General features: G+C 35.4%; 1 protein-coding gene across 3 annotated transcripts in view; it reads left to right on the forward strand.

The window, feature by feature from the left end:
* The window catches only part of LOC139976050 (tyrosine-protein phosphatase non-receptor type 11-like), a 63136-nt gene that overhangs the window by 20924 nt on the left and 16425 nt on the right, over positions 1-25787 (forward strand). For all 3 annotated transcript variants that reach the window (XR_011795983.1, XM_071984452.1, XM_071984451.1), the window contains exons 5-10: positions 12213-12329; positions 16279-16392; positions 16883-16979; positions 20732-20799; positions 22550-22753; positions 24797-24928. Coding sequence is in view for 2 of the 3 variants with exons in the window: in XM_071984452.1 (XP_071840553.1) it covers positions 12213-12329; positions 16279-16392; positions 16883-16979; positions 20732-20799; positions 22550-22753; positions 24797-24928 (732 nt within the window). In the remaining variant the exon portion in view is untranslated. The remainder of the gene's footprint in view (positions 1-12212; positions 12330-16278; positions 16393-16882; positions 16980-20731; positions 20800-22549; positions 22754-24796; positions 24929-25787) is intronic.

Below are 25787 nucleotides of genomic sequence, written 5' to 3' on the forward strand. Positions count from 1 at the left end.
AAATATTGTGTTTAAATTAAAGGCTTTTGTTTGGATATCTTCCAGAACACATAGATTCTATAGAGCATAATTGTCATTTTTTAAGAAAATTCTGAAGATTTTGAGTTGCACTCTTCAGATATACAACTTTTATGTTGTGAATCCCTGGACACCTCCTTGTGCCACATACAGCACTGTATAAGATATCTATACAGCACTGTATGTGGCACATGGTGTTATTGAATACGGGCTTGATGATCAGTGAGTCAGTGTACTGTCACTGTACTAGGGAGAGTCGTTCAGACCTTCTGAATGGTTGGATTGTGTTCAGTCATGGCTCCAAGTAAAACATGGAAAATTAAAAAAAATAAAGAAAAGGTGAGGTGTTATCGTAAGGGAAACCAACTGGATGGTCACTTCCTGTCTCTGTTCTAAATGAGGAGCATCCCGCTAAGTAATGGCTGATCCTGACCTACATAGTCTGCAGTTTGTTATCGTCATCGGTCGCGGGCAAAGCTTTGAAACGCCATTGAAGTAAACATTGAACTTCATAGCTTGGTTTTAACATTTCGACAGTGTTGCTATGCATCTCTCAGTAAAATTTACATGTGTAGATATTTGATCTTTATTGTATTAGTTTTATATCCTAAGAGTTTATGGATAAAATTTGTTTGGTCATAAATCTCTTAGTAAACCATCCATTGATTTGAACATTGCCCTAATATACATGGTCAAAACTTACATAATAAGGGTTTATGGAAACAGTGATGTCATCTTGCAGTAAGTGCCTGTGTTGATATGATGGACATTACAGGAATTACATTCTAAGGGTTTATGGAAACAGTGTTGTCATCTCCGAGTGAAAACCTCCATAGATTTGATGAACATTGCAATAGTACTTATATCATAACAGTTTATGTTCTTTCATGTAGATCTTATTTTTGAAGAGGTATCATTCCCAGTTTTAATCTTCAATGATCAATGTTATCAACATTTGAAATAGTGTTGTCATCTCATATGTTAATCTTCCATAGATGTGGTCAACGTCTCTATAGAATTTTTTGTCGTCAAAACGACATTACCACCGTCTCAATTCTGATTGATTAGTTCTCTTCGGTGGATGGATGTGATGATAGCTCATTAGCATTTTAAATGTGAGATGTCTCTTGTACCATGTTTAATGTCCATTTTGGTTAACTTTGAAATTTAAATGTTTTAAGGACCTTTATAGTTAATCTTGGGAAATGGTAGATGTGGCAGGGAATGGTTTTTTATGGTAAACATATCAAGCGTATGATGGAAAGTGCCATGCACAGTTGTATGCAATAAAAGTGCTATGCAAATGGCCCAGTTGCAAAAATCTTTGCAGTACTGTGAAACCATTTTTGATCTTGGCCATTATTAGTACTTGTTACAAAGAACAATATGTGCAAAACCAAGTCTATACAAAAGTTTAACACAGGTTTTGTTTCTTGGTGATTTTCCAAAATACAGTATCCGACGAACCATTTCAGTTTCAAGTATCTTTAGCCTTTACTCATAAATTTAACTGAATCAAGTTAAGACCCTCTTTGGGGAAGTATTAGGGGGAAAACTTGGCGAGTTTACAGACTATTCTTCATATTTCAGTGAATAGTTTATAAATAGACACAACTTTACAATACATTGTATATGTGTAGTTTAGTTTGTATTCTCAACCATAAAGAAGGAACAAGTCATAAAGTGTGTATACACAGTACTATAAACATAAAGCATTCTTATAAAGGGAGATTCTCCTTTTCTATTGTAATTTACCGACATGGCTATGTGTGTACATAGTAGACAAAAGATGATAAAAGTTCAATTGGTCATCTCATTGTGTGATGTCATGTTATGCATCCATTCAAATTTCAAGGATTCACAGCACGTACTCCCCTCACCTCATATAACCTGTGCATTACCGTATTTACCTCGCTCTAGCATCTGGCAATTCTTTGTGTGCATGTATGGCCATCTCCCTCCCGTAATTGCCCTCCTCTAGGTACAGCATTGCTTTTGATTATCTTCATCAATCCTTCTAATCTTACATATTTTTATCGCTTTGGATTCACCATTTGTGCATCTGTTAGAATGTTTCTCACTTTTAACTGTTTTGATATATAAGTCTTCTTCTTTCTGGATTTTTTGTTCGTTTTTAGCTGCCTCGTGAACACTGTTCCTGAAGGAGGCTAGGCCCGTACACTAGCGTGGGCCTATCCTCCTTACTTATGCTGTTTGCGTATGTTAAGTTTGTTCTATTGACATTAGAGTTTCTCACTTTGATCTCTTCCTGTATAGTGATCTTTCATTTGCTTTCGTGCTTTTTCACAAACCAGGTAAGGTTTGGGGAATTTACCAAAAGCAGACTAAATACACACAGCCATTGGTATGTCTATACATGTTAGTGTTTTATTCCGGAGAGCCCTTTGCCCTGTTTTGTGAAACCATGATACAATCAAAGATAAAGTGTGAAATGTTTCTCGAAAGGTAATGAGGGCGGTATTGAAGAATTTAGCATGCATAGACTCCGGATGTGTGACCTGATAAATGCACTTTGGCTTCGGCTTTGAGTACAACATTTCTGTATGCTGCCGTGTTGGACGAATCTAACCCTAATAGCAATTACAGACTTCTGCAATCTGCGTTATAGTCATCGCCGACTCTGCAATCCACAGTCCCCCTCACAGTTTTGCCAGGTCGGTAAGAGTGACTCCATGTTTTTTCCCTTACAGGAAACCAAAGTGGCATAAATAGGGATGTGGTTTTAAGCTAAATATGTGAAAAATATCCAGCCAGTTAGGTAAACAAAATGAACTTTCAGCCATCGGAATATCCCTTAAAATTGGCACAGTCCTACCGGTAATTTAAAAAGAATCGATGCTAGTCTTCGTTTAGAGTAGTATATAAAGAGGAAGGACTTGTGTGGGAAGTTTAAACTAGCTCTCTTAGTCTTTACATTCTAGGGAATATTAGTTGTTCTCACAGCCTTGTTTATTGTGCTATAGTGTACTGTATTGTATTCTCTACAATAGACAGAAATAACAAGGTCACAGTGTACAGTTCTATGTAAACTCAAGGGCATTCTTATCGAATTGAAAGCGATTCCTTCTTCTATTGTAAGTTTAATACTGCACTACAGCTTTTGGTATACAGAGTATACAAAGGATGATAAGACTTCCATTGTCTTGTCTTTCTGTGATGTCATGAATAGATTTGTTCTATTTTAAGGATTCATCAAAAGTACTGAATACATTCACACAGACTTGTAGTGAGTGAGTCTGAACTTTATTCTTATATTCTTATTCATAACATTGTCGCCCAGGGTCCCCCCCCGGTGTTCATTCTGAGGTGGCCACTCCCCCCCCCAGTTATATGCGACCAACTCGCAAAAAATAATAATCAACAGCGCCTGACTCACCGTTTCAGTGAAGGAAATAAACAATGCAATGATTGCAATCCTACTTTTTGAATCCATGCCATCATCATGTGACAATGAAAATTTGGCTGTGAACACTAAATTATAGCAACAAGGATAAGTTCTTCTGCCTATTTTAACGTAGCATTTCCTTGATGGTGATTATGAGGTATGCTCAAACCCTCCTCCAGTGTAACAAACCAGTTTAATACCGCCTCTCACATGAGAAATCCCAGGAAACCCCTGTTGCCTGTACATGAATTGTACTCCACCTCATGTACTTGTTCTTGTATGCATTGTATTGTGTCTTCCTTGTATTGTAATGTATTGTACGGTAGTAGTGTAAGATCGAGTACAATTGTACCCAGTATGAATATATTTGTACTCATACTGAATACTTGTACATGTAGTCAGAGCCATACAGGGAATCATTTTTAGCGTTCAAATTTTGTGTAACAGTTTTGAAGCCTCCGAATCTTTGTCACTTATAAAATTCCTTTCTGGTTCCTGTGTAGAAAACAAAACAAAACAAAACAAAAGAAGATACATTCATCTTTTTAGCATGGTACACCCTTAGCGACCTATTCTGCCAATGAAGCTGCAGGCGAGGATCCAAGGAAATTTAAAAGTGGGGGGGGGGTTGAATGGGGTGGCTCTAATTCCCAAGCAGGAGGGTTACTGGGGTTCATCTCCCCCCCACCCCAAAAAATTAAAAAGTTAAATGGTGCATGCTGAGGCATATGTAGGCTACATTTGATAAATTTTGCAAAGAGAGTGTGAGAAAATATTCTCATCATTGTTTTACCATTGTGCTACTGTACGTATCACTTTTTCGTAGCATTATGAAAATGAGAACACTATATATTCTTCATACCATATTTGTCTTGGCCTCTTAATTGATGCCAGGCCTGTGGCTGGAGCTTCCCCTGACTCTCCTCTAGTCATGTCAGTGTTTTCCGTAGAAAATCTACAAGAAAAACTTACATAATTTACCTAATCAGACCTTGAAAATCAAAATCCCCCCCCCCCCATAAAACTGGATGTAACTTAAAATTTTTCACATGGAGCAGCAATGTAATTAATACTCTTTCAAGACCAGCCTAGACTGCTGACCATGTGAAAGGCCATCTCCTTCCTTGCCTCCCTCCTATGCCCCAAAAATTTTCATCTGCTTTCACTCTTTATTTATTCGTCAGTTATTCAATATCCCCAGAAATAAGACCATTCCATCTGGAGGCCACCGCTGCCTGCCTGTATTTTTGCAACTTAGGCTTCTGTGTAGTTACCATGTTCTTGTTTTATCAGATGTCTTCCCAAGGTTCAAGGATAGCTACCCATAAATGCTTATTTTAAGCCTGTGTTATGATCACTCAACTGCATGCCTCTGTATATGTTATATATATATATCTGTCTGTGTATCTGTATCATGCTAAGTGTGTCTTCCTAGTTATATAACATCGTATTTCGTTTAATATTGGGGACAAAGAATAGGTGAGTCTGCATGTCTACAACATAGTTGTTTTGAAAGTTGTTATAAGCGACAAATTTTTTATGGAAGAACAATAATAATATCTGAAGATGATAAAGCACTTCTACAGGGCTTAAATATTAGATACAAAATCCACTGGCATCCAGCCAGTAGACGGGGTGAATTTTGAGGGCCCTGGAAAAGATTTTTTGTTTTCCAGCACTGATAATTTGCCACTGACAGTTTTGCTTACAGTACTTACGATGTTGCCTACCCACCTATCTACCTTTAGCTAACATTTTAAACTTGAATTGTTCCACACTTTCAGTTCAGAAGTTGTTCCCGTTGATTATTTGAGCTGTACTTTTGATCAGGGTTAAAATAAATGAAAGGCCGTGTCATAGGATAAAAAGAAGACGAAGTATGTAATACTTGTAAACATCTTATCAGGATTTAATTTTACTTTCAATATCATGTCGTGATATAATATTTTCCAGGGCCATTAGACCTCTTTTAATTACTACTTAGCATTAATTATTGTTTACTTTTTGTTTAATCTACTCATAGTTTTTGTAATACAACATGTAAGACAGAAACTTGATCATGTGTAATGAAAACTAAAACCGTTTATATACAGAAATAACGGTAGAATAATGGAATGCCAAACTTATCTGCACTCAGAATGCTATATATAGATATCCAGCATGAGTGATTTCCTTCTTCTGTTGTTTCAACCTTTTTCAGTGCTAACCTTTCATAATTTGTTTGTCTGTTTGAGGTGGGGGGGGGGGGGAGGGGAAAGACATGCTGGAACCTCTACTGCATATATACTACTTAAAACTGTCCATCATGGGTACTTAGTAATTTCAACATTTCCATTTTTTATTTTATGTTTAAAATGGAAGAGTGTATCAGTTTTACATACTTTAATGAAGTGGTTTCGCTATAGAATATCAGAGGGTAGTGAAGATGTGCCAGGACCTCTACTTAATAATATCCTACTTAAAGCTTACCAAAATCCGGAATTTCCTACCAACTAGTAATTTGAAGCTTTTCAAACTTTCATATCTTTTCATTTACTGTTGAGATTGGAGACCTAGATCATACATAGCTTTACATGCGAAAATGCATTGCGATAAAATAACAGGAAATAACAGTAAATGCACACTGTAAAATATAACTGAACCAGTCTCCAAAATACTTCATAGACATCATGATACTTTTCCTTTCTGCAGTACCTGTAATTAAAAATTTTCAAATGTTTGCATAAATTATCTTCTTGAGACGGAGAAGGAGGGTCATAGACTGGTAATGACTGATCTTCTTAGGATCGATGCTAAATGTTTTCAGGAGACAGATTTTTCAGATCGTTGTTGTAAATTGTCCAAACCCTGTAAATTCCGGGACTTTCTCGAGATTGATTGAAGGTAGGTCCGGCGTTATCGTTGATTTCTCACTTACCTGTCACTTGGTCAGCACCTTCGCTGAAGGGTGGACAGTGCTAAAATGTTTATCACTTCACTCTAGATATGGTAGATTGATAGTACTAATGTTGTGAGGAGACAGGTAAGCTTGTCACAGGTGAGTATGCAAACAAAGTAAGTACAGATCAATGAAATACTGCAAGTAATGGGAATAACTTGGAAAGAATGTGTTATGAATGTCAACTGAATCGATGCAGCGTAAGTATTGGGTGTATAATAAGTTATGATCTGCTGTACAGATGGATAAAAGTACAGGTCCAAATATCACGCCTACAGCTTACTGGTCGGTAATACCTAATTTACCCTACTCAGCCTATACAGTAAGTCCAAAACAGTACAACGTTATGGTCGGCTGTTTTTCCGTCTTTATTTAACTTTTTTTTTTTTTTTTACCTTTATTCGACATTTAAAGTGTGCGATGTCATTGTGTATAAGTGACAGCTCGCCCAAGAGTATTGTTTATGAGTGAGAGAGAAGAGCAACAGATTCCTGGTGAATGTATGCATCAGCTCAGCATCATTGGAAAGGAATTTTGCTGAATGGAGGTTACCGCGGTCTACATTAGCTGTCATTGGGCTACAGTAAGGTGCTATGACAACAACAACAAAATTCAGGAAGGGTGAAGAAATGTGGGTAGGAAAGATGGCAATTGTGGGGGAAAGAAGGAAAGGGGGGGTTGAGAGGATGTAATGGTATTCATGGTAAGCAAAACAACTTTCTTTAAAGAAGCCTCTTGTTTTACCACTGTACCAAGTGTCTGCAATTCTACAGTAATTTGCCATCTTGTTATTTGGCAATGCGGGGGCAGGAAATAACGTTGGGTTAGAAATTAAGTCCTCAAGAACTTGTTCATCGTGTGATACTAAGTTATGGCAGTAGCCAGGATACAGCAATATCTTAGTGAACAGGGTAGATATTCTATGTTTGATAATTCATAACGGTCTGTTAAAAATACAGGGGACTGCATATTTATGTGTAGGTATGAATCACAACTATACTGTAACTTGTCTGTAGGCTAATGTATAGTAGACTATACTGTATGAAACATAACTACAACATACTATAGCTTGCCTGCAAACTATTGTATGAAACAACACTATATCATACTGTATTTTACCCATAGATTACAACATTATGGACTAATGTATGAAACATAACTACAACATACTATAGCTTGCCTGCAAACTATTGTATGAAACATAACTATATCATACTGTATTTTGCCCATAGATTACTACATTATGGACTAATGTATGAAACATAACTACAACATACTATAGCTTGCCTGCAAACTATTGTATGAAACATAACTATATCATACTGTATTTTGCCCATAGATTACTACATTATGGACTAATGTATGAAACATAACTACAACATACTATAGCTTGCCTGCAAACTATTGTATGAAACATAACTATATCATACTGTATTTTGCCCATAGATTACTACATTATGGACTAATGTATGAAACATAACTATATCATACTATAGCTTGCCTGCAAACTATTGTATGAAACATAACTATATCATACTGTATTTTGCCCATAGATTACTACATTATGGACTAATGTATGAAACATAACTACAACATACTATAGCTTGCCTGCAAACTATTGTATGAAACATAACTATATCATACTGTATTTTGCCCATAGATTACTACATTATGGACTAATGTATGAAACATAACTACAACATACTATAGCTTGCCTGCAAACTATTGTATGAAACATAACTATATCATACTGTATTTTGCCCATAGATTACTACATTATGGACTAATGTATGAAACATAACTATATCATACTATAGCTTGCCTGCAAACTATTGTATGAAACATAACTATATCATACTGTATTTTGCCCATAGATTACTACATTATGGACTAATGTATGAAACATAACTACAACATACTATAGCTTGCCTGCAAACTATTGTATGAAACATAACTATATCATACTGTATTTTGCCCATAGATTACTACATTATGGACTAATGTATGAAACATAACTACAACATACTATAGCTTGCCTGCAAACTATTGTATGAAACATAACTATATCATACTGTATTTTGCCCATAGATTACTACATTATGGACTAATGTATGAAACATAACTACAACATACTATAGCTTGCCTGCAAACTATTGTATGAAACATAACTATATCATACTGTATTTTGCCCATAGATTACTACATTATGGACTAATGTATGAAACATAATTACAACATACTATAGCTTGCCTGCAAACTATTGTATGAAACAACTATATCATACTGTATTTTGCCCATAGATTACTACATTATGGACTAATGTATGAAACATAACTACAACATACTATAGCTTGCCTGCAAACTATTGTATGAAACATAACTATATCATACTGTATTTTGCCCATAGATTACTACATTATGGACTAATGTATGAAACATAACTATATCATGCCTGTTGACTATTGTATGAAACATAACTATATCATACTGTATTTTGCCCATAGATTACTACATTATGGACTAATGTATCAAACATACCGTATCTTACCTGTTGACTATTGTATGAAACAACACTATATCATACTGTATTTTGCCCATAGATTACTACATTATGGACTAATGTATGAAACATACTGTATCTTGCCTGTTGACTATTGTATGAAACAACACTATATCATACTGTATTTTTGTCTGTAGATTGATACATGATGGACTACTGTATGAAACATAACTATACCAAACTATAGCTTGCCTGTAAACTATTTTATGAAATATAACTATATCATACTGTATTTTGCCTGTTGACTATTGTATGAAACATAAATAAATCATACTGTATTTTGCCTTTACAGTATATAACTACATGGTAGACTACTGTATGCAAACAGTCATATATCATATATACTGTCGCATGCCTTTTAGAACAGATTACTGTGTTTCTTGTACAGTTCCATTTACACAACCCTGGCTCCTTTGGGTATTGAATACAAGTTACATTTTGGGAATATTAGAACACAATTTATTATGAATTCTACAAAGAAGGAAAAAAAACAAGTCTGCAGTTCGTAATGTATTTTTGGTGTTTGATCTTCAATATACCTTGTAGTAACAAACTTGGCTACTTTTGAAATAGTTGACAAAATGTTTCTTTTATCAGGTATGAATATTATGTTTTACTACTTGAGTAAGATTAAAATAGGAAATTTTAGATGCTATAGAGAAATGTATTCAACATTCAATAGAGCCAGAAAGTTTTGTGGAATAACCCCTTTAAGTTTGGTCAAAAAAATTCTAGGTATGTCTTTCTTTGTTTACTAATGAAAATAAAGTTAAAACACTGGTTCCCTTCCCCTCTCCCTTCCCCCACCCCTTTCCAATGTCTCCAGCCTTCCTTCCCATCACTTCCATGCCTTTCCTTTCGGATCATGCCATTGTTTATGCATTTATAGACCCTCCGGTGTTGCAGATAAGACCATACGTGAATATGCATGGAGAAGAGATTCGAGGAATAGGTCGAAACTTGTTTAAAAGGTCCGATGCTGAATGTTATCTGAGGAAGGAAGGAAATCCTTAAAGGTTAAATATTCTGTGGAAGTCATTGGTTATCATGTGCTGTTACTCAGCATTCTAATATAGTATGCAATAGAAATTGACATTGTATTACAGTAGGAAAGGGTTCAGAGGGGGGAAATTTAAAGTTCCAAGTAAAGATGCATCGTTTGCTGTGCAGAGGCCGACGTATCATACCTTTACTCAGGTTGTACCAATAATACGGTAATATTATGAGTCAATGAATGAATCTTGAGAAATTTAAATCAAACAAATATTCCGACTAGAGAGTTGCTAATCGTTCCATCTCCAGAGGACTGTCGTTTCAACAACCCCCCCACCCTTTCCCCTCCCTCCCTTAATTTAAGGAACAGACGATTTCACTGAGCTGTTTTGTGGCAGCTATCTTTTGTGTGAAGCTTTCCAGCAAATGCCACGTAAGATATTTGCCGTATGTTGGCTACATTGTAGCTGTGCACTAGTTACAACCAGAGTATTATGTTACGACTCTCATAGCCTGCTAAAATTACAACTTCTGAAAAAAAAGTTTATGGAGAAGAGTTAATTTTTTGGGTGTAACATATATTGCAGTGTAACAAGATATTCAGGCGATAAAGACCTACAATATTTCAAATGAAATCATGACGAATTCTATATCTAGCCCATTTGGAACATAACAAGGAGATGGAATGTGCAGCATTTGGTATTTCTGTCATTTGCAGTAGTATTGTTTTAACATGCTTTAATATGAAGTGCAGTAATATGGTAAGGGCTGTACAAGCAAGGATGCCAACATGATTTGCCAGTGTATAAATGCTGGATCAGCAAGCAGTAAAGACGAAGTGATCATTGAACCTTATACCACAGTTAGGGTTTATAGGATATTGGTGCAACACTGCTAATTCCACTTACCTGTCTTCTCACAACCTCTGCACTGTGCTGTGCATTTAGTAGTGAACTGGCATTACCCTTTTAATACTGTATGCACTTGGCAAGCTGTTACTGCTGCTCGAAAAACCTCCTTCGCTTGAAACCACCTAAAACTGACTTTGAAAACCTTTTTATCAATCAGAGTTCATTATCGGTTAGATTCTATGGAATCGGTACTATAGTCATCCGCACTTCACTTGCTGTCGTCCTAGATTTAAACCAACTATATTTGAAGCCACTGTATACAACAGCCTGATTTAAGCAATCTTTCTAACTTTGGGTATTTTGGGGCAGGACTATCTGGATATTGATGTAGCGCTTGCAGGAATTGCCCTCATAACTTCCCTTCCTCCCTCCGTCCCTCCTCGTTGACCAGTAGTGACCGGTCACTGAGTATACATGTATGTACAGTGATAAGAAAGAAAGGTTACTGTGTCACTCCAGGCATGGTAGCATGAGAGTGCAAAGGGTTGTGAGGAGGTTATCATGTATTTATAAGCTTTTTGTAAGTTTTGTAAGAATAATTGACACCCCATTGATAGTTGAAAGTGACAGTACTTATAAGTCTCATCTCACACAGTCATACATTTAATGAATATTCATGATCTTCTGACATGTCTTTCTTAACACGTCTGAGATGGTATTGTTTTAGAGAACTTACTGTAACATAAAGAGACTTTCTGTCTATGATTCATAGTTTTTATTGTTATAGTCTTAAGAGCCATCAACTCGTTTCATTTAAACCAGGAAGTAAGGATGATTACAGAGAGAGGTCATGAAGTTTTAGCCTTTCCGTGTTCATGCTTCCAAACTTCTTCGAATTGCCAGTCTATGATGGAATATGTATGGGTTTTTTTTCTCTCTCTTTTCCTTCCTTCTTGCTTTCTTTTGTGTTCTCACAAAACTTGTCAGGCCCTCTAATTTTGATACATTTCACCTTGCTGGCTTTTTCAAGTAGATATTCACTTAAAGGGTGTGAAGACTCGCGCACAAAGAAACGTCTCATGCTGGTAATCGATGAGGTGTAACAGAAGTGTTATACACAACCATCGATCCCAGAAAATACACAGCTTGCTACCGTCGGTAATTAGACACTAGTGTACAGTCAATACATACAGCTAGGTTCAATACCCACAACACAGTGTATATAGCAGCGATGGACATCTCAGGTCTAGATAAAAGATAACAAGGTATCACGTTTCATTACTGTCTGCATTTTGTAGCGACAAGAAGAAAACTTCACTTGCGAGCAACGGAAAGTTAACTTTTTCAGAGCGCGGCACACGGTTTGGGGGTGAGTCTTCAATGCCTTTAACGAATATACATTTTCTTTTCTCACACTCTCCCTCTCTTTTTCTCTTTCTTCTGCAGGAAAACAAGTACAGCATCGGAGGTGGGGAGCAATTCGATGCCCTTACAGACCTTGTCGAACACTACAAGAAGAATCCTATGGTAGAGAGCTCTGGTTGTGTGGTTCATCTGAAAAGTGTGAGTAAATATGGTCAAGCAAATTTAACCTGGTCACTCATGAATACTGTATCTATGGCCGCAGGTAGCACGGACATTTTATGGCACAGGGTTGTAAAAATAATCGAAATGCAAGTCATTATGAATCTTTTGATGGAAACCAGAAATATCAGTATCAAGCAGAGTGTTTTGGCAGTGAGGTTCATCCAACTTCACAAAGTTAAAGGTTGGTCAGTGCCGTTAGAGACACCAAATGATCCACACACACCCCCCCTCCCCACCCTCCCACCCCCACTTGGACACATCTGTAGGAAATGTTCTTCTTTGTGTGTTCTGTTTTTCATGGAAATGTAGTTTCTATCAGATATATACGCTTCGATTTATACATTTAAAAGTGATAAGAAGGTGTTAGAGATCTCTCACGAATATTCATGACCCCAGATATTGTCATAACATTAGAACACCAATAGAGGCAATTGTAAATGCGACTTTGAGAACCTGGACTTATTTCTTGAAACTTAGAAATGAAACTTCCTTTGTTCGTTTGTGTATTTTGTGTTTGCAGAGAGGGGGCGGTGGGGGTGGTATTTCTCAAGGGGAGGGGTAACGAATCATCATGGTCTTGGTTAGAAAGGCACCAATGGGTGGCACACTACATTATTCAGTGGTGTACACCATTGGTTTTCATTTAAGAAAGAAAGAAGAACAGAGATGGTGATGTTATATTTACAATGTTATTAATAGCCGTTACCGTGCAAACTGCAAGGCTGTTGCTTTCCAGTGAGACATATAGCACGAAAAGAGTACCCAAAAAAAATGGGTTTGAAAAGAAAAGGTGATATAAAGAGTGACTCTCTCTGCTTCAAAGGTAGGTTGGTTCTACCTTTCACAAGATCTCAGACAAAGCTTCACTTGGGAAAAGTGAGAAAACTGACAGTTATCCAAAATAGTTGACTGCATCTCATTGTTGTATGCAAACAAGGAAGTTCTACACCATTGCCTAAGATTTGAAGAAGAAGAAGAAAGAGAAAATATAGGGGAAAAACATATCCACATAAAGGCATTGTAAAGTGAGTTGAGACACTGACTTCATTCTAGCCAACAAGCAAAATTTGTTGAACTGTACATAGTGACTTGGCTTAGAAAGACTCAGAAAGCAATATCAAATGAGACTGTAACATTGGGACGTGGCCATTTATTCGACCAACATTAAGCCATACAATATCCATCAGCCAGAGACTGCAATTCCTGGTTGTGTCCTTCCAAGCTCTGTTGAACAATTACCAGGGGCGACGGCTACCTAGTCGCCCCCCCCTCTTTGGACGACGACTGGGCCTGACCTTCTTGGTTGTCCGAAGAGCAAAGTCGGTGGTCCCAAAATATGAAGCAAAGGGAGTGAAGTGCCTGTTTGGTGAACAGAACACAACACAAGCTTTGGGCCAGAAAAACTCTCCTTTGGGTGGATCGTAGGCCTACCACTTTTTTCTTTTTATTTCAGTATCTCCAAAGTGATGGAGGATGATGCCAATTTTTGCATTTTAACCTATTTTGCAGATTTTTATGTTTCAACGTAATCTGAATATTGAAGTAAACAACTAGTTACCCACTGGACGACCTCCCAAAGCATAAGTTTGGTCGCCCTAACCAAAAAGTCTGTCCTCTCAGTATGATCCGGGGCGGCAACGGATAAAAATACATTTGCCCTGACTACAGAGTCGTCAGTTTGGTTTAGTTTTAACCATAACGATGTATTAACAGATTTGACAGAGGGGACCCCCCATGAGGTAAAATCAAACATGTCAGTATTGGTTAGCAAATTATAAATAGCAATCCCATTTATTACCATGACTAATGCAATGCGATGACCTTTGACATCCCCCCTACCCCTTTCTGCAAGGATCACAGAGCTTTCCAAGGGGACTCCCTTCCATTAGAAATCTAACAGTTATATATGTGTGTTTCTCATATGATTTATTTTTCACAGTGGTGGTTACTTTATCCATCACTATAGACAATATGATTACCTTTTGACAATGACAATTCCAATCGCTATAAACCTCTCTTTCTATTCTAGGGACACCCCTTCAAGATATCATTGCATATAAACTTCCTTCCCCCCCCCCTTCACACTTTGTTTGTTTTTTTGTGCCATGCTATAATTAATGATACTTCTTTTATCCATGACTAAAACAACATGATGACCTTTGACACTATTTCCCCCCCATAAACAGATACCTTCAGTTATGTGTGTAGCTCATGTTACTTCCTGCATGTTTGGATGTATTACCCTGTCTACGTCTTCCTATATAGCCATTGTTAAGGGAAAAGTCATGTGGCTATTCAAAACAAAGGATCTTATTATCTGCCAGAAACAATTGACATACCAATAAATAATTGAACAGGCCCCTCTATCGAAAACATTGAAACTAATATATATATTCGCTAACCAGCAAAGTAATTGGACAAGTATTTTCTTTTGTGGCAGGTCTTCTTTGTAAGATTAATCTTACAGCTAAATGGCACTGTAGTTGATTGTTGTTATATTACTGAAAGGAATAATAATCAAGCAGCAGGCATTGTGACACTAACATATAGGAGAGAAACATATATATTTCCACACTGCTAGTTGAAAATTCCCATCTCGAGATCTTATCACTGCTGGGTAAACCGTGCATTCTGCTTAGCTGCAAACTTTTCCTTTTTTTGGCAGTAATATTAATTTTTCATATATAATATAATAAGTGAGTTAACTATTTTTTTTTTTTTTTGGGCATGCAAATTGCTATGATGATGTGGGTTTTGACCTAAAGATACAGACAATTTCAGATATTTTTTATTAAGCAATGGCAGTCAACGTCAGCAACCTGAATGTCTCTCCGATCGAACATTTAACCATGTGACATTCAAACCACTCGAATGATGAATTTAGTCGGACTTTACAAAGATCTGTCGTGTAGGATTTAAGTCTAAATGATTAGGATTTAAGTCTAAAGCTCTTTAGGTTTGGCAAGAGGCCCAATTAACTCTTGTCGTATCAAAGTTAATTAAAATTGTGTTATTATGACAAAGGTTCACAGGGTCGTATCTGGGTTTATAAATGCGACTTTGTGAACTGTGTGGCACACAGCGACGTGGGAATGGATGGGAAATTAAATAAGCTATGTTTAGGAAGTACGCACTCACAAGTCCTTCCTTACAGTTGGTGGGAAAGGTACTTTTCATAACTTGATATTTGTACAATTATGTAAAATATTCTGTACAACAAAAGACGATCAAATTTCTGAACAGTATTACTTTACGATGACATGACTCTCTCTTTCAGATTTTGTTCAGATTTTTGTATGAGTTTTTATTATACTGATTACAATCCAATCCGGCTATAAAATGAATCAAATATTAGGATTAAAATTAGTTCTGTGTCTGGCCTATTGACTGCACTTCCTGACTCATCACTACATCTTACATAATTTATATATATATATATATATATATATATATATATATATATATATATATATATATATATATATATATATATATATATATATATATATGTATATATATATATGTATATATATATATATATATATATATATATATATATATATATATATATATATATATAAATAAATATATATATTTTTATTCATACATACATATATACATATATATAGGTGAGAATTAGTTGAGACTCGTGGAACACTAGTTGTTGTCTCTTATAGTTACAAAGTTGATCGATCATCAGACAACTCACCTGACAATCAGAGTCTTCTGATGATCGCTCAACACCTGAAACTCTTGAGTGTTCCACTAGACTCAACTAATTCACACCTATACTTCGCTCTGTCCACCGGACATAGAGCACTCTGTGCAAAGATAGACTCCAACCAACCAACCAAACGTATATATGTATATATATATATATATATATATATAAAGGTTTTTTTTTTTTTTTTTTTCAACATGTCAGGCATACAATGCAACCAGAATTGCTGCCTCTGCAATAGACAGCCGTGTCAAGGCATTAAACGACGACTCAAACAAGAAGGAATCCAAGAAAGATGGTTTCGAGGAGGAATTTGAGGTAAAGTGATGTCGTAATGATTGATAACATTGTTTATAGATTTATTTACAGCATTAAAAAAAAAACTGATAGCATTAAAAGACCTCCTGTATTGCCGAAGAAACGAAGAGAACTGAACTGACATTTCTAAAAAAAAATTGTCAGAAGCGTCTAAATGCAAAGTTTTGTATACATATCGAAAACGTTGTCAGACATTTGATGTTGGTCAAACTTAGACGACATTAAATTTTCAGAGAAGGATGATGTTCTGAAGTTGGCAATTAAAGATATATTGTTTTTTCTTGAAGTATATATTTATATATATATATATATATATATATATATATATATATATATATATATTATATATATATATATATATAGATATATATATATATATATCTATATCTATATATATATATTTATATATATATATATATATATATATCTATATATATATCTATATAAATATATATATCTATATATTTATTGTTTTGTTTCTTCGGTTCAGGTGCTACAACAACAAGATACCAAACATCTCCACAGCAGGGACATTGGAAACACACCAGATAACAAAGGGAAAAATAGATACAAAAACATCTTGCCATGTAAGTAAAAATGAAGAATGTTCAGTGGTATTAACCCTGATAACATTTTGTAGGATTTTGTCAATTCCGCTTTAAAAGGAAGCACAAATCCAACCATCATTTTTGATCTATGAGGTAAATAAGCATTTAAAACAACTTCAAGCAGTAGTGCATATGTAGAAGAAGACATGTAAATACCATCGTTTGTAAAAACCCAATGTTTTGGGGTTTTGTTTCAACCGTATCGAACTGTAAACATAAAAGAAGGACATGTATTTGTAATGTTGAGAGCACTCAACAATTGCCACTAGGCTTCATTGGTATTGCATGAGAAAAGGGTCTACTGTATTGAACGGTTGCAGAATAGTTACTGGTATGTACAGTTACACTGGCTGCCAGGTACTTGGCTACAAATTACCAGGAATCCTAAGCAGAGATGAGGGTAGGATACTCATCTTGTTGGAAGGACATCTGTCTTAAAACCTGATCGAAGTCTCTCCTTTGATGCAGCTTGGTTTTGTTTTTGCAATTGGTGAACATTTTTACCAAATCTATCAAGTAATTTATACTCAAATTGATATGTCACCAAAATAGAACTAGTATTGTTCGACACAGGTGACAAACGCCAACAGTGGAATAACAATCTTCCTTACCGGTTTCAAAACCTCTGGACATACAATCAGCGTCCATAGCCTAGTGGTTAGGGTGTCCGCATATAAAGCGGGAGGCCCGGGTTCGAATCCCGGTAGAGGCTGGAGTTTTTTCACTGTTCTGGATTTTCCACGCATTACGATTTCAATTATATGGAATGTAGCTTAATAAGCAAATAACTTTATGTTTCCATTTGGCCATCAGAATTATAGCCAGGTACTGATTCATATTAGTTTAAAACACAATTTACTGTGCAATTTTGAAATTGTTCAAACACATTTTCTGAATTTTTTAATTTCACTATTTGAAATAAAACTTTGCTATTCAAGCATAAAGAACTAAATAGTATTGTGGGATTTGTAACGCAAAACAGGATCAAATTAGCATCGGAAAACTTTTCCAAATCCATTCAGAGAACTAATAGATGGTATTCAGTTCTTCAAACCTTTCGTTAAAGCAGGGAGAGAAAACAATCGGTCGTCATACAGATTGCCCTACTGTACATATGCCAGGCACAATACCATGTAGTCTTCACTCATAATTTAGTGCAGATGGATTTCCTTGTGCTTCCTTTAAAATTAAAATTATTATTGACCTTGTAAAAGCTAAAAAGGGTTCCTTGAAACACACAAAAAGCTTCTGTTGGTAGGCTCCTTTGATAAACCAACGGCCCATGGGGTGAAGCCTCGGTCAGTCAAATTTGACAAAAGTTTAATATGTACCCACGAAAGAAATGTAGGATTCCCGGGATTCTCATTGTTTGGGGTTCTTGTTTTTATAAAGCAAAAGTTGGCTTGCTGTGATTTGATTTATTACGATCAAATTTGTCTTTGGAGTTCTATTATTTAATTATGAGCAAAATTAATGGCACTGTGTGGAAATTATTTCACCAATGAAAGTGTTCCAAGAAATGGTCAAGACTTTATTTGCGAAGTTTGTCAATGTTTAGTAAATGGACAAAGGCCCTGTCCTGCATTTGTACAGAGGGCGCCGTGATATCGGCCCTAATGTACGTGGTCTTTACTCTGTACAGACCTCTAAATCAAAGTGACACAATCGCGTGACAGCTCTCACAAGCATGCGAAACAAGCATGATGGACTTGCATACAGATGGGCCGGACTAGTGTGAGGGTATTTTAGGTGCAGTTTTTGCCGAACGAAATAAAGGGCTGTTGAAAGTTTGATTTGCTAACTAGGAACGAAATTGTATATATATTGTACTACTAGTGATCAACTCACGATGACGTTATGATCTGCAGTCGGAGACTATTGCTCTTTAAGTTTTGCGGAACTAAATAGGACGACATGAAAGTGAACCCTCTGTTGATTTTTGGGGGTGGCTGAAGAGCCAGATTGAACATCCATGGAGCCATAATTGCTATGTGACTAGTTTTGAAAGTTGCTAGCATTGCCATATTTTCACATGACTCTGGCTGAATGTGAAGAATCAATTTTGTTTCTGGAGACCTTTATTGAAGGTTAAGGATTTATTTCTGAAGACTAAGTTTTAAGTTTGGTGCCCTTTTGCATTCCGTCTACACTCCTCTTTAAAATTAGTCAAGTTTGGTCAGTGAAATTTTCAAGCATAATCATGTTCAAAGACATGGATAGGTTTGCTATCAGGTATCAGATGTTATAAAATTTAAAAAATTAGAAAATAAATAAATAAGTAAATAAAATGGTAGAACTCACATTTGTGTTGTACTTTGTGTTAGTCAGTTGTAGTCACTGACCTTCATAATAGTGCTCAGTTTAATACATACCGAAATGTGAAACGAGTAGATTAAAAAAAAAAAACGTGACTAAAGTAGGTTTAAAAAAAAAAACTTCTTATTCTGTTAATTCACTTGCCAGATCATATGAAACCTCATAAAAATATTGATAGCACTTCTATGTTTATTTTTCTGGCTACTACTGAAGTCCTTTAAGCAATACAAAGTGAGATACTTTACACTACATCGGTTAGGACTTAACTTCCTTGTATTGCTTGGCCTTGGAACTTAATACAACACACTGTTAGTAGACACACTGTTTCAGTATGTCTCACAGCCACTCGAAATGTTATTGCCTTTGCCCTATAATGATACACGGTTGCAATTCTCAGTGTCCCTGATACAGTCATTTTTTATTGACTCTTCATTGTAAACAGGTTTGTGATGTTATTAGTCAGTTTCCTAGCAGAATCCACCCTTTTAGAAAAGGGTTTTGGGTAATATTCCATATCTTTAAAGTAGCATTGAGTGATATTTATTCCCACATTTCCAATGGCATGACATGGTAGTTTTTGATTTGTTTGTTTGTTTATGTTGTTTTTCAGAAGATTGTTACCAAAAAAGGAACTAATATTTCATGTCTTTACTGTATATCATATCAAAGCTCCTTACAGAAAAACTTGAGAAGTGAAACCTCAAAGTTTTGATTTACTTTCCTTGCCTAATACATGCTCCTTTAAAAGTCTGACAAGATAATCCTTACATTTGGTGGTTATTTTCTGATGTTTTGGCTTCATTTGCAAGATTTTCCAGGATTGAATTCAGTGGGAGTAACTCCATGGAAGGGCTGATAGCCAGTCCAAAATGTTAAGATATTATGTAAAGACTACACAGCTAACTACATTGCAAAGACAAATGTAGTCTATTGTCCACTCTGGGGATATTAAGAGAAGTAGTGAATAATATTAAATTATTTCATTAAAGTGGCTTGTTGAAAATATATATATATGTACATACATATATAGAGATATATATATTTTGTTGTTTTAGTGTCACATCGGTTGTGTATACATCACAAGAAAGTCTTGCTTTCAAGAACAGACATGAACATTAAAACATAGAACCTACCAGTCTACCACACTAGCAGGGATACATAGCCTAGCCTTATTTTACATACTAGAATCAGGACTGATGCCATTGTTGTCTATTGAGGCTAATTCTGCCTTTTTCGAAGAAGAAAAAAGACATTTTTTAATGGGCTTATGATAGAAATTTAAGTAAACTTGTTGATCCTTGTAGCATTGTTATGAAAGGCATCAAGATATTATAACATATATTGCCATTTCAATTGATTCTGTGACAAATCTCATTTTGGAATTATTTTTCACTTTGGGTTTTCTCTCTCAACAGTTGATCACAGTAGGGTATTACTGAAGGATGGTGCCGGCGGAGACTATATCAATGCAAATTATATAGATGTAAGTATCACCTGTTAAATATTCATAGATTTAAATATTAAATCTTAAAAAATATTCATAGTATAAGTATTACGCATCTTATATATCCTCTGTCCGTCTTAACAAATTACAACATACATAAGTCTGTAATTTTTTATTTTACTCAAATTTTTTATTAACATTTTTTATTGATTATTTATTTTTATTACAGTTTTTATTGAAGTTTCTTCATAATTTATATTACCTCATAATTTATCATTTCTTTATTTTATATTTCCCTCATAATTTATCATTTCTTTATTTTATATATTTACCTCATAATTAATTTTTTCTTAATTTTATATTACCTCATAACATTTTTATAGTATTTTTATTCAGTGATGATGGTGTTAAAAAGTATCACTTGAGAACAAGAAAACGTTGCTTATAATTTTTTAAGTTGATTATGGTATCTTTATCATATTCATAAAATTATCATACTTCTTTTGCCTCGTACCAAGTGTTGAAAAGGTTGGTGGCCCCATCTAAAGATTATTTATGCAATGAACCTTAAAAAATGCACCATTGGTAATGTTTTGTTCCAAAGGTGTTTTCAAAACAAATTATCCTGGAATCTCTTATAATATATAGTCTGTCTCAGTCACAACAGTGAATGGCAAACAATATTATGTTTTAGAACAGAAATCATTTATTTATGTATATAAACTAAATCAATGAACTGATTTTGTTTTGTTGGTTTTTTGGGGGTTTTTTTTCAAACAGTTTTGTAATATTAGGTTTTAGAACAGAAATCATTTATTTATGTATATACTATATCAATGAATTGATTTTGCTATGTTGTGGGATTTTGGAGACTTTTTCAAACAGTTTTGTAAAACACAAAGTGTGCTAGGTATCCTTAGGCTGCTTTCGTTAGTGTCACAGCAGCGAATGCCAAAGATAAAGCTTTGTATTACCAACAAATCTTTTGTTACTGCTTCAGAAGACAACTGTGTTGTGCAAGCAATGGTATATTGGAAACTGGATTTTTTTGTTTAATATTGTAAGCTCAAAGAGTGATTGCAATTTTCCAGAAGTACCTCACAGGTATTTAACTGAAACTAGAAGTACTGCATGCCCTGGTGAAATGTTTATGAATACCTGAGTAACTTGAGTTTAATACCGTATATATTAAGAAATGTACTTGAATTATAAGTGTTTTATTGCACAACATTGAAACTTTATTCATTCTGCAATATTTTTTCATTTATTTGATGTTGATTACGGAATTACACTGAAATAATGTATCAGCTAAGGTATTTCCGTATAGCGGGATCCTGTGTTTGAAAAAGAATAAAAACTGAAATACTGCATTTTATGATAACTGCCACATTTTGTGAATAATAGCTTAAACACACGTACGGCAAAAGTTTAATAGTCGACTTCGTTTTCAAGTGAATTTTTAATTCATGGGAAATTGAATTGAAGGTGGAAAGAATTAAATTGGTTATTGCAGTATTTAAAAGAGAAGTGACCTCACAGGTACAAGTTCTGTTCTCTACTTATTTAATCCAACCATATCATTGCTGGAGTTGCCATGTGTGGCTTTGAATTTAACCACAATTTGCCTGATCTTGATACAATGAAATGCTTTAAAACTAAAAAATTTAAAAACTTTTCCACTTCACAAGCCTCACGACATATTTCTTTTAAGCAGGCAAGCTATTTTTGCCGGCCTAAATGCATCTATCATTTATTTTGTTTTGTGTTTTTTCTTTATTTATTTTCACAGCTGGCGAAAGCTTGTCAACAGAACCAGTTGAAGCAACAAGCAGGAGAACAAGTAGAAAGGATAGACTCCAGCTGGGAACATCAGAAACTTTATATCGCTACACAGGGTTGCCTTAAAGATACCATCTCCGATTTCTGGAGAATGGTATGGCAGGAGAATTCTAGGGTCATCGTCATGACTACCAAAGAAGTCGAAAGAGGAAAGGTGAGCACTACGGATAGTCACTTTGGTATCAGAGTACATTCATGTGAAAATGTTAAAAACAATGTACCAAACGGTATGTCACAAAACAAACAGTATCACATCTCACCATGTTGACGTTGCTCCAGCCTCTCTTCGTGTCAACATGGTGAAGCTGCAAGATAAAGTGTCTTAACTTGAAATAGCATTTACTGTACCAAAATAAATGTCTGTTTGTGGAAAAAGTTGATCTCACCATGTTGACCTAGCTCCAGCCCCTCCTTTTGTCAACATGTTGGAACTGTACACAGCACATTTCATCATGTCTGTCCGAGCTGTTTTAATCGGAAGTGTCAAATTTGAACGAGTACTCCGGGCAACAAATTAAGCTTTCTATATCAGTTTGTCTCATCAAGTTGACATCGATTCAGCTCGTTGTCATTATGTCTCCACATCTGAGCTTGTATTAAAGATCAATTGACTGCACATTTATAAGCAGATAAGGGACTCCAAAGTACATTTCTGTATGCAGAAACATTTTATCCCTCCATGTTGATGTTGCTCTGACGCTTGGTTACGTCAAACTCCTTTAATCTGTCAAGTTGATTGTCATTGTATACGGTATGAAATTAACATCTTAAGAGCTCCAAAAGTACAAAAACTAAGAATTAAACTGTTTATTCACAATGTTGAGATATTTCATCTCATCATGTTGACCTTCATCTTGTCACTCAACATCTCCCATGTGGTAGTATAATATGTTAACAAAACCTAAATGTCTCAATTCAATAGCCAATGTTTTCATGTCAGAACAAACTGTGCTATCGAAATGCTAAACCAGTCACAATAACGTTGAGATATTGGTTTGCGTCTGGCCAGGTTGAATATCTGTGGTTATTTGCACCATGATGCTGATTTGTTCAACAACAACAAAAACTTTAAAGAATTAAATAATTTTGGCCCTTGCCCAAATCTAATGGACTGTTAGTGAAAGTATTAACTTTCTATAAATGCGGTTTCAGAAGAGGTTAATAAGCTGACAAGGCAATTTTTAGTTTGTGACTTCACGTTCAGTATTTGCATTGTCGAGCAATTCCTGGATCCAGGGGCATGTTTTGCCCAGTTTTTTTCACCTTTTCAAATTGTATACATGTATGTTTGTTTACCTTTTAAACTCGTTCCTTTTTGAGTTGTCCTGTTGAACTTTCATTGTTTAAATGGTTCATTATATGAAGTCCCATTGAATATGTGGAATAATAACGATATCCTGCTCAGGTTACATATATATCATATGATCTCTGCATTGTGGCTTTGTTTCCTTAGAACACAAACACAAACAAAAAAGTGTTATTTCACCTCCTCTAATACTCCCTATGAAATAATGGTGTAAACTTGTCCTGAAACTGAGATTTTAAATTGTGAAAGATTATAATTAACTTAGAAGCATCCTCACTCACATGTCTCCTCATGAGTACTGCACTCTCGCCTCTGCTATGTCGAGAATGACCCGGTAACCTTTTGACACGAACAATCAAAAATCTAGCAGAAATTTTCTGAAGGATATATAAATGTTTGCACCTGTAGGCATCATCATTATCAAGAATAAATATTCACTTGGTGACAGAACTATTGAAATTTTGTCTCAATTTATCAATAACAACTATAAGGTGAAACTAAATATCAAGGATAAAAAAAAAGGATAAATTATCAACTAAACTTTAAAGAGCATAGTAGATACCATCCAGTCTTGTCATTATGCTAGTATTTTCTATTTTGTGAGTCCTATACGTTAAACAGCTCCCTCAATATTCCTCTACAGTCTGCCAATCCTTTGATGTGATTCTTGAAGCCGAGTCGAACCATATGTTTCTGCTCTGTGGTTTTCAGGAACAATGTCCGACCATGTACCACTTTCTTCCAGCTGTAAAACTTCATCGACCACTTATTTTCCCCCGATTCATGGAATGTTTTTTTTTTTAATTAATTACCAGACAGTTAATTTTTGTGTTGTATGTATTATTGATTTAATTTTTTTTTTTTTTTCATTTTTCTCTTTTTTTGTTGCAGAATAAGTGTGCAAAATACTGGCCGGACAACTTGAAGAAGGAGAAATACAATTTGATCACAGTGATCAGTATGGGCGAGACTCAACTCCAAGACCATAACCTCCGAGAGTTTCAGATGGTACATCACGATTATGTGAGTAAGCTCTGGAGTAAATGCCCGATAGGGGTCTTGGCAGATTGCAACGTCCTTGTCTATCTGTAATTTACAGGCTTGGCTTTGATTGGTTAAAAAAGTGCCACATGACTACTCATGACAGTTGCTTACTCTTGCGATAAAGGCAACTTTATTAGTTTGCATAGATTGCTGGTATCACAGCAGTTTTGGAGGTCTAGAACAGGGGCTTTGTCTTGGGCGGTGTAGCAACCCCTCCCCTATGCCCCTGACATGCAAATCAAAAAATTATTTAAAAATGTCTGGACATGTTTCATGTGTCCCTTTTCATTTTTTTTTCAAAAGTGTTAGAGGAGGATGTGAACATTGGCTACAGTAACTGCTTTTCGTGACGAAATCATTCGTTTTGTTAGAAAAATTCTTCGATTGTCTGGTACATAATCTTATCAGCCTGTCAAGTAGATTTATGTTCATCTGGTTTGTCGGTACATCTGTAGAATTTTTGGTGGGTATAAATGCCAGCATCCCCCTCTCACTCTCCCCTCCCCCTGCCCCAGCTGTTGGACCTTAGTGACTCCCCTGGGTTTAGAGACTCTCTGTTGGTAGGCAGTGTCACTTTAAAGAACACTGACATAGCACTTTATTCCTTGTTCATTAACCCAACAGATTTATTCTAAATTGGGGTTTTTGGGCCGCTGAATGATTAGCTTAAGGAAATTAACACATTAATTTAATTTGTAGCATAAGACTTGAAATTAGAACTTTTTACATTAAAAAATAACTTTTTCATGATTTTCTAAGTTTTGCTTGAAATGGTAACTCTTTTATGAACTATAATTGTGCATCACAATAGCTGGGTAGTTATTTTACATCACTAAAG

Source organism: Apostichopus japonicus, chromosome 11 (assembly GCF_037975245.1).
Source record: "Apostichopus japonicus isolate 1M-3 chromosome 11, ASM3797524v1, whole genome shotgun sequence".
Taxonomy (NCBI): domain Eukaryota; kingdom Metazoa; phylum Echinodermata; class Holothuroidea; order Aspidochirotida; family Stichopodidae; genus Apostichopus; species Apostichopus japonicus.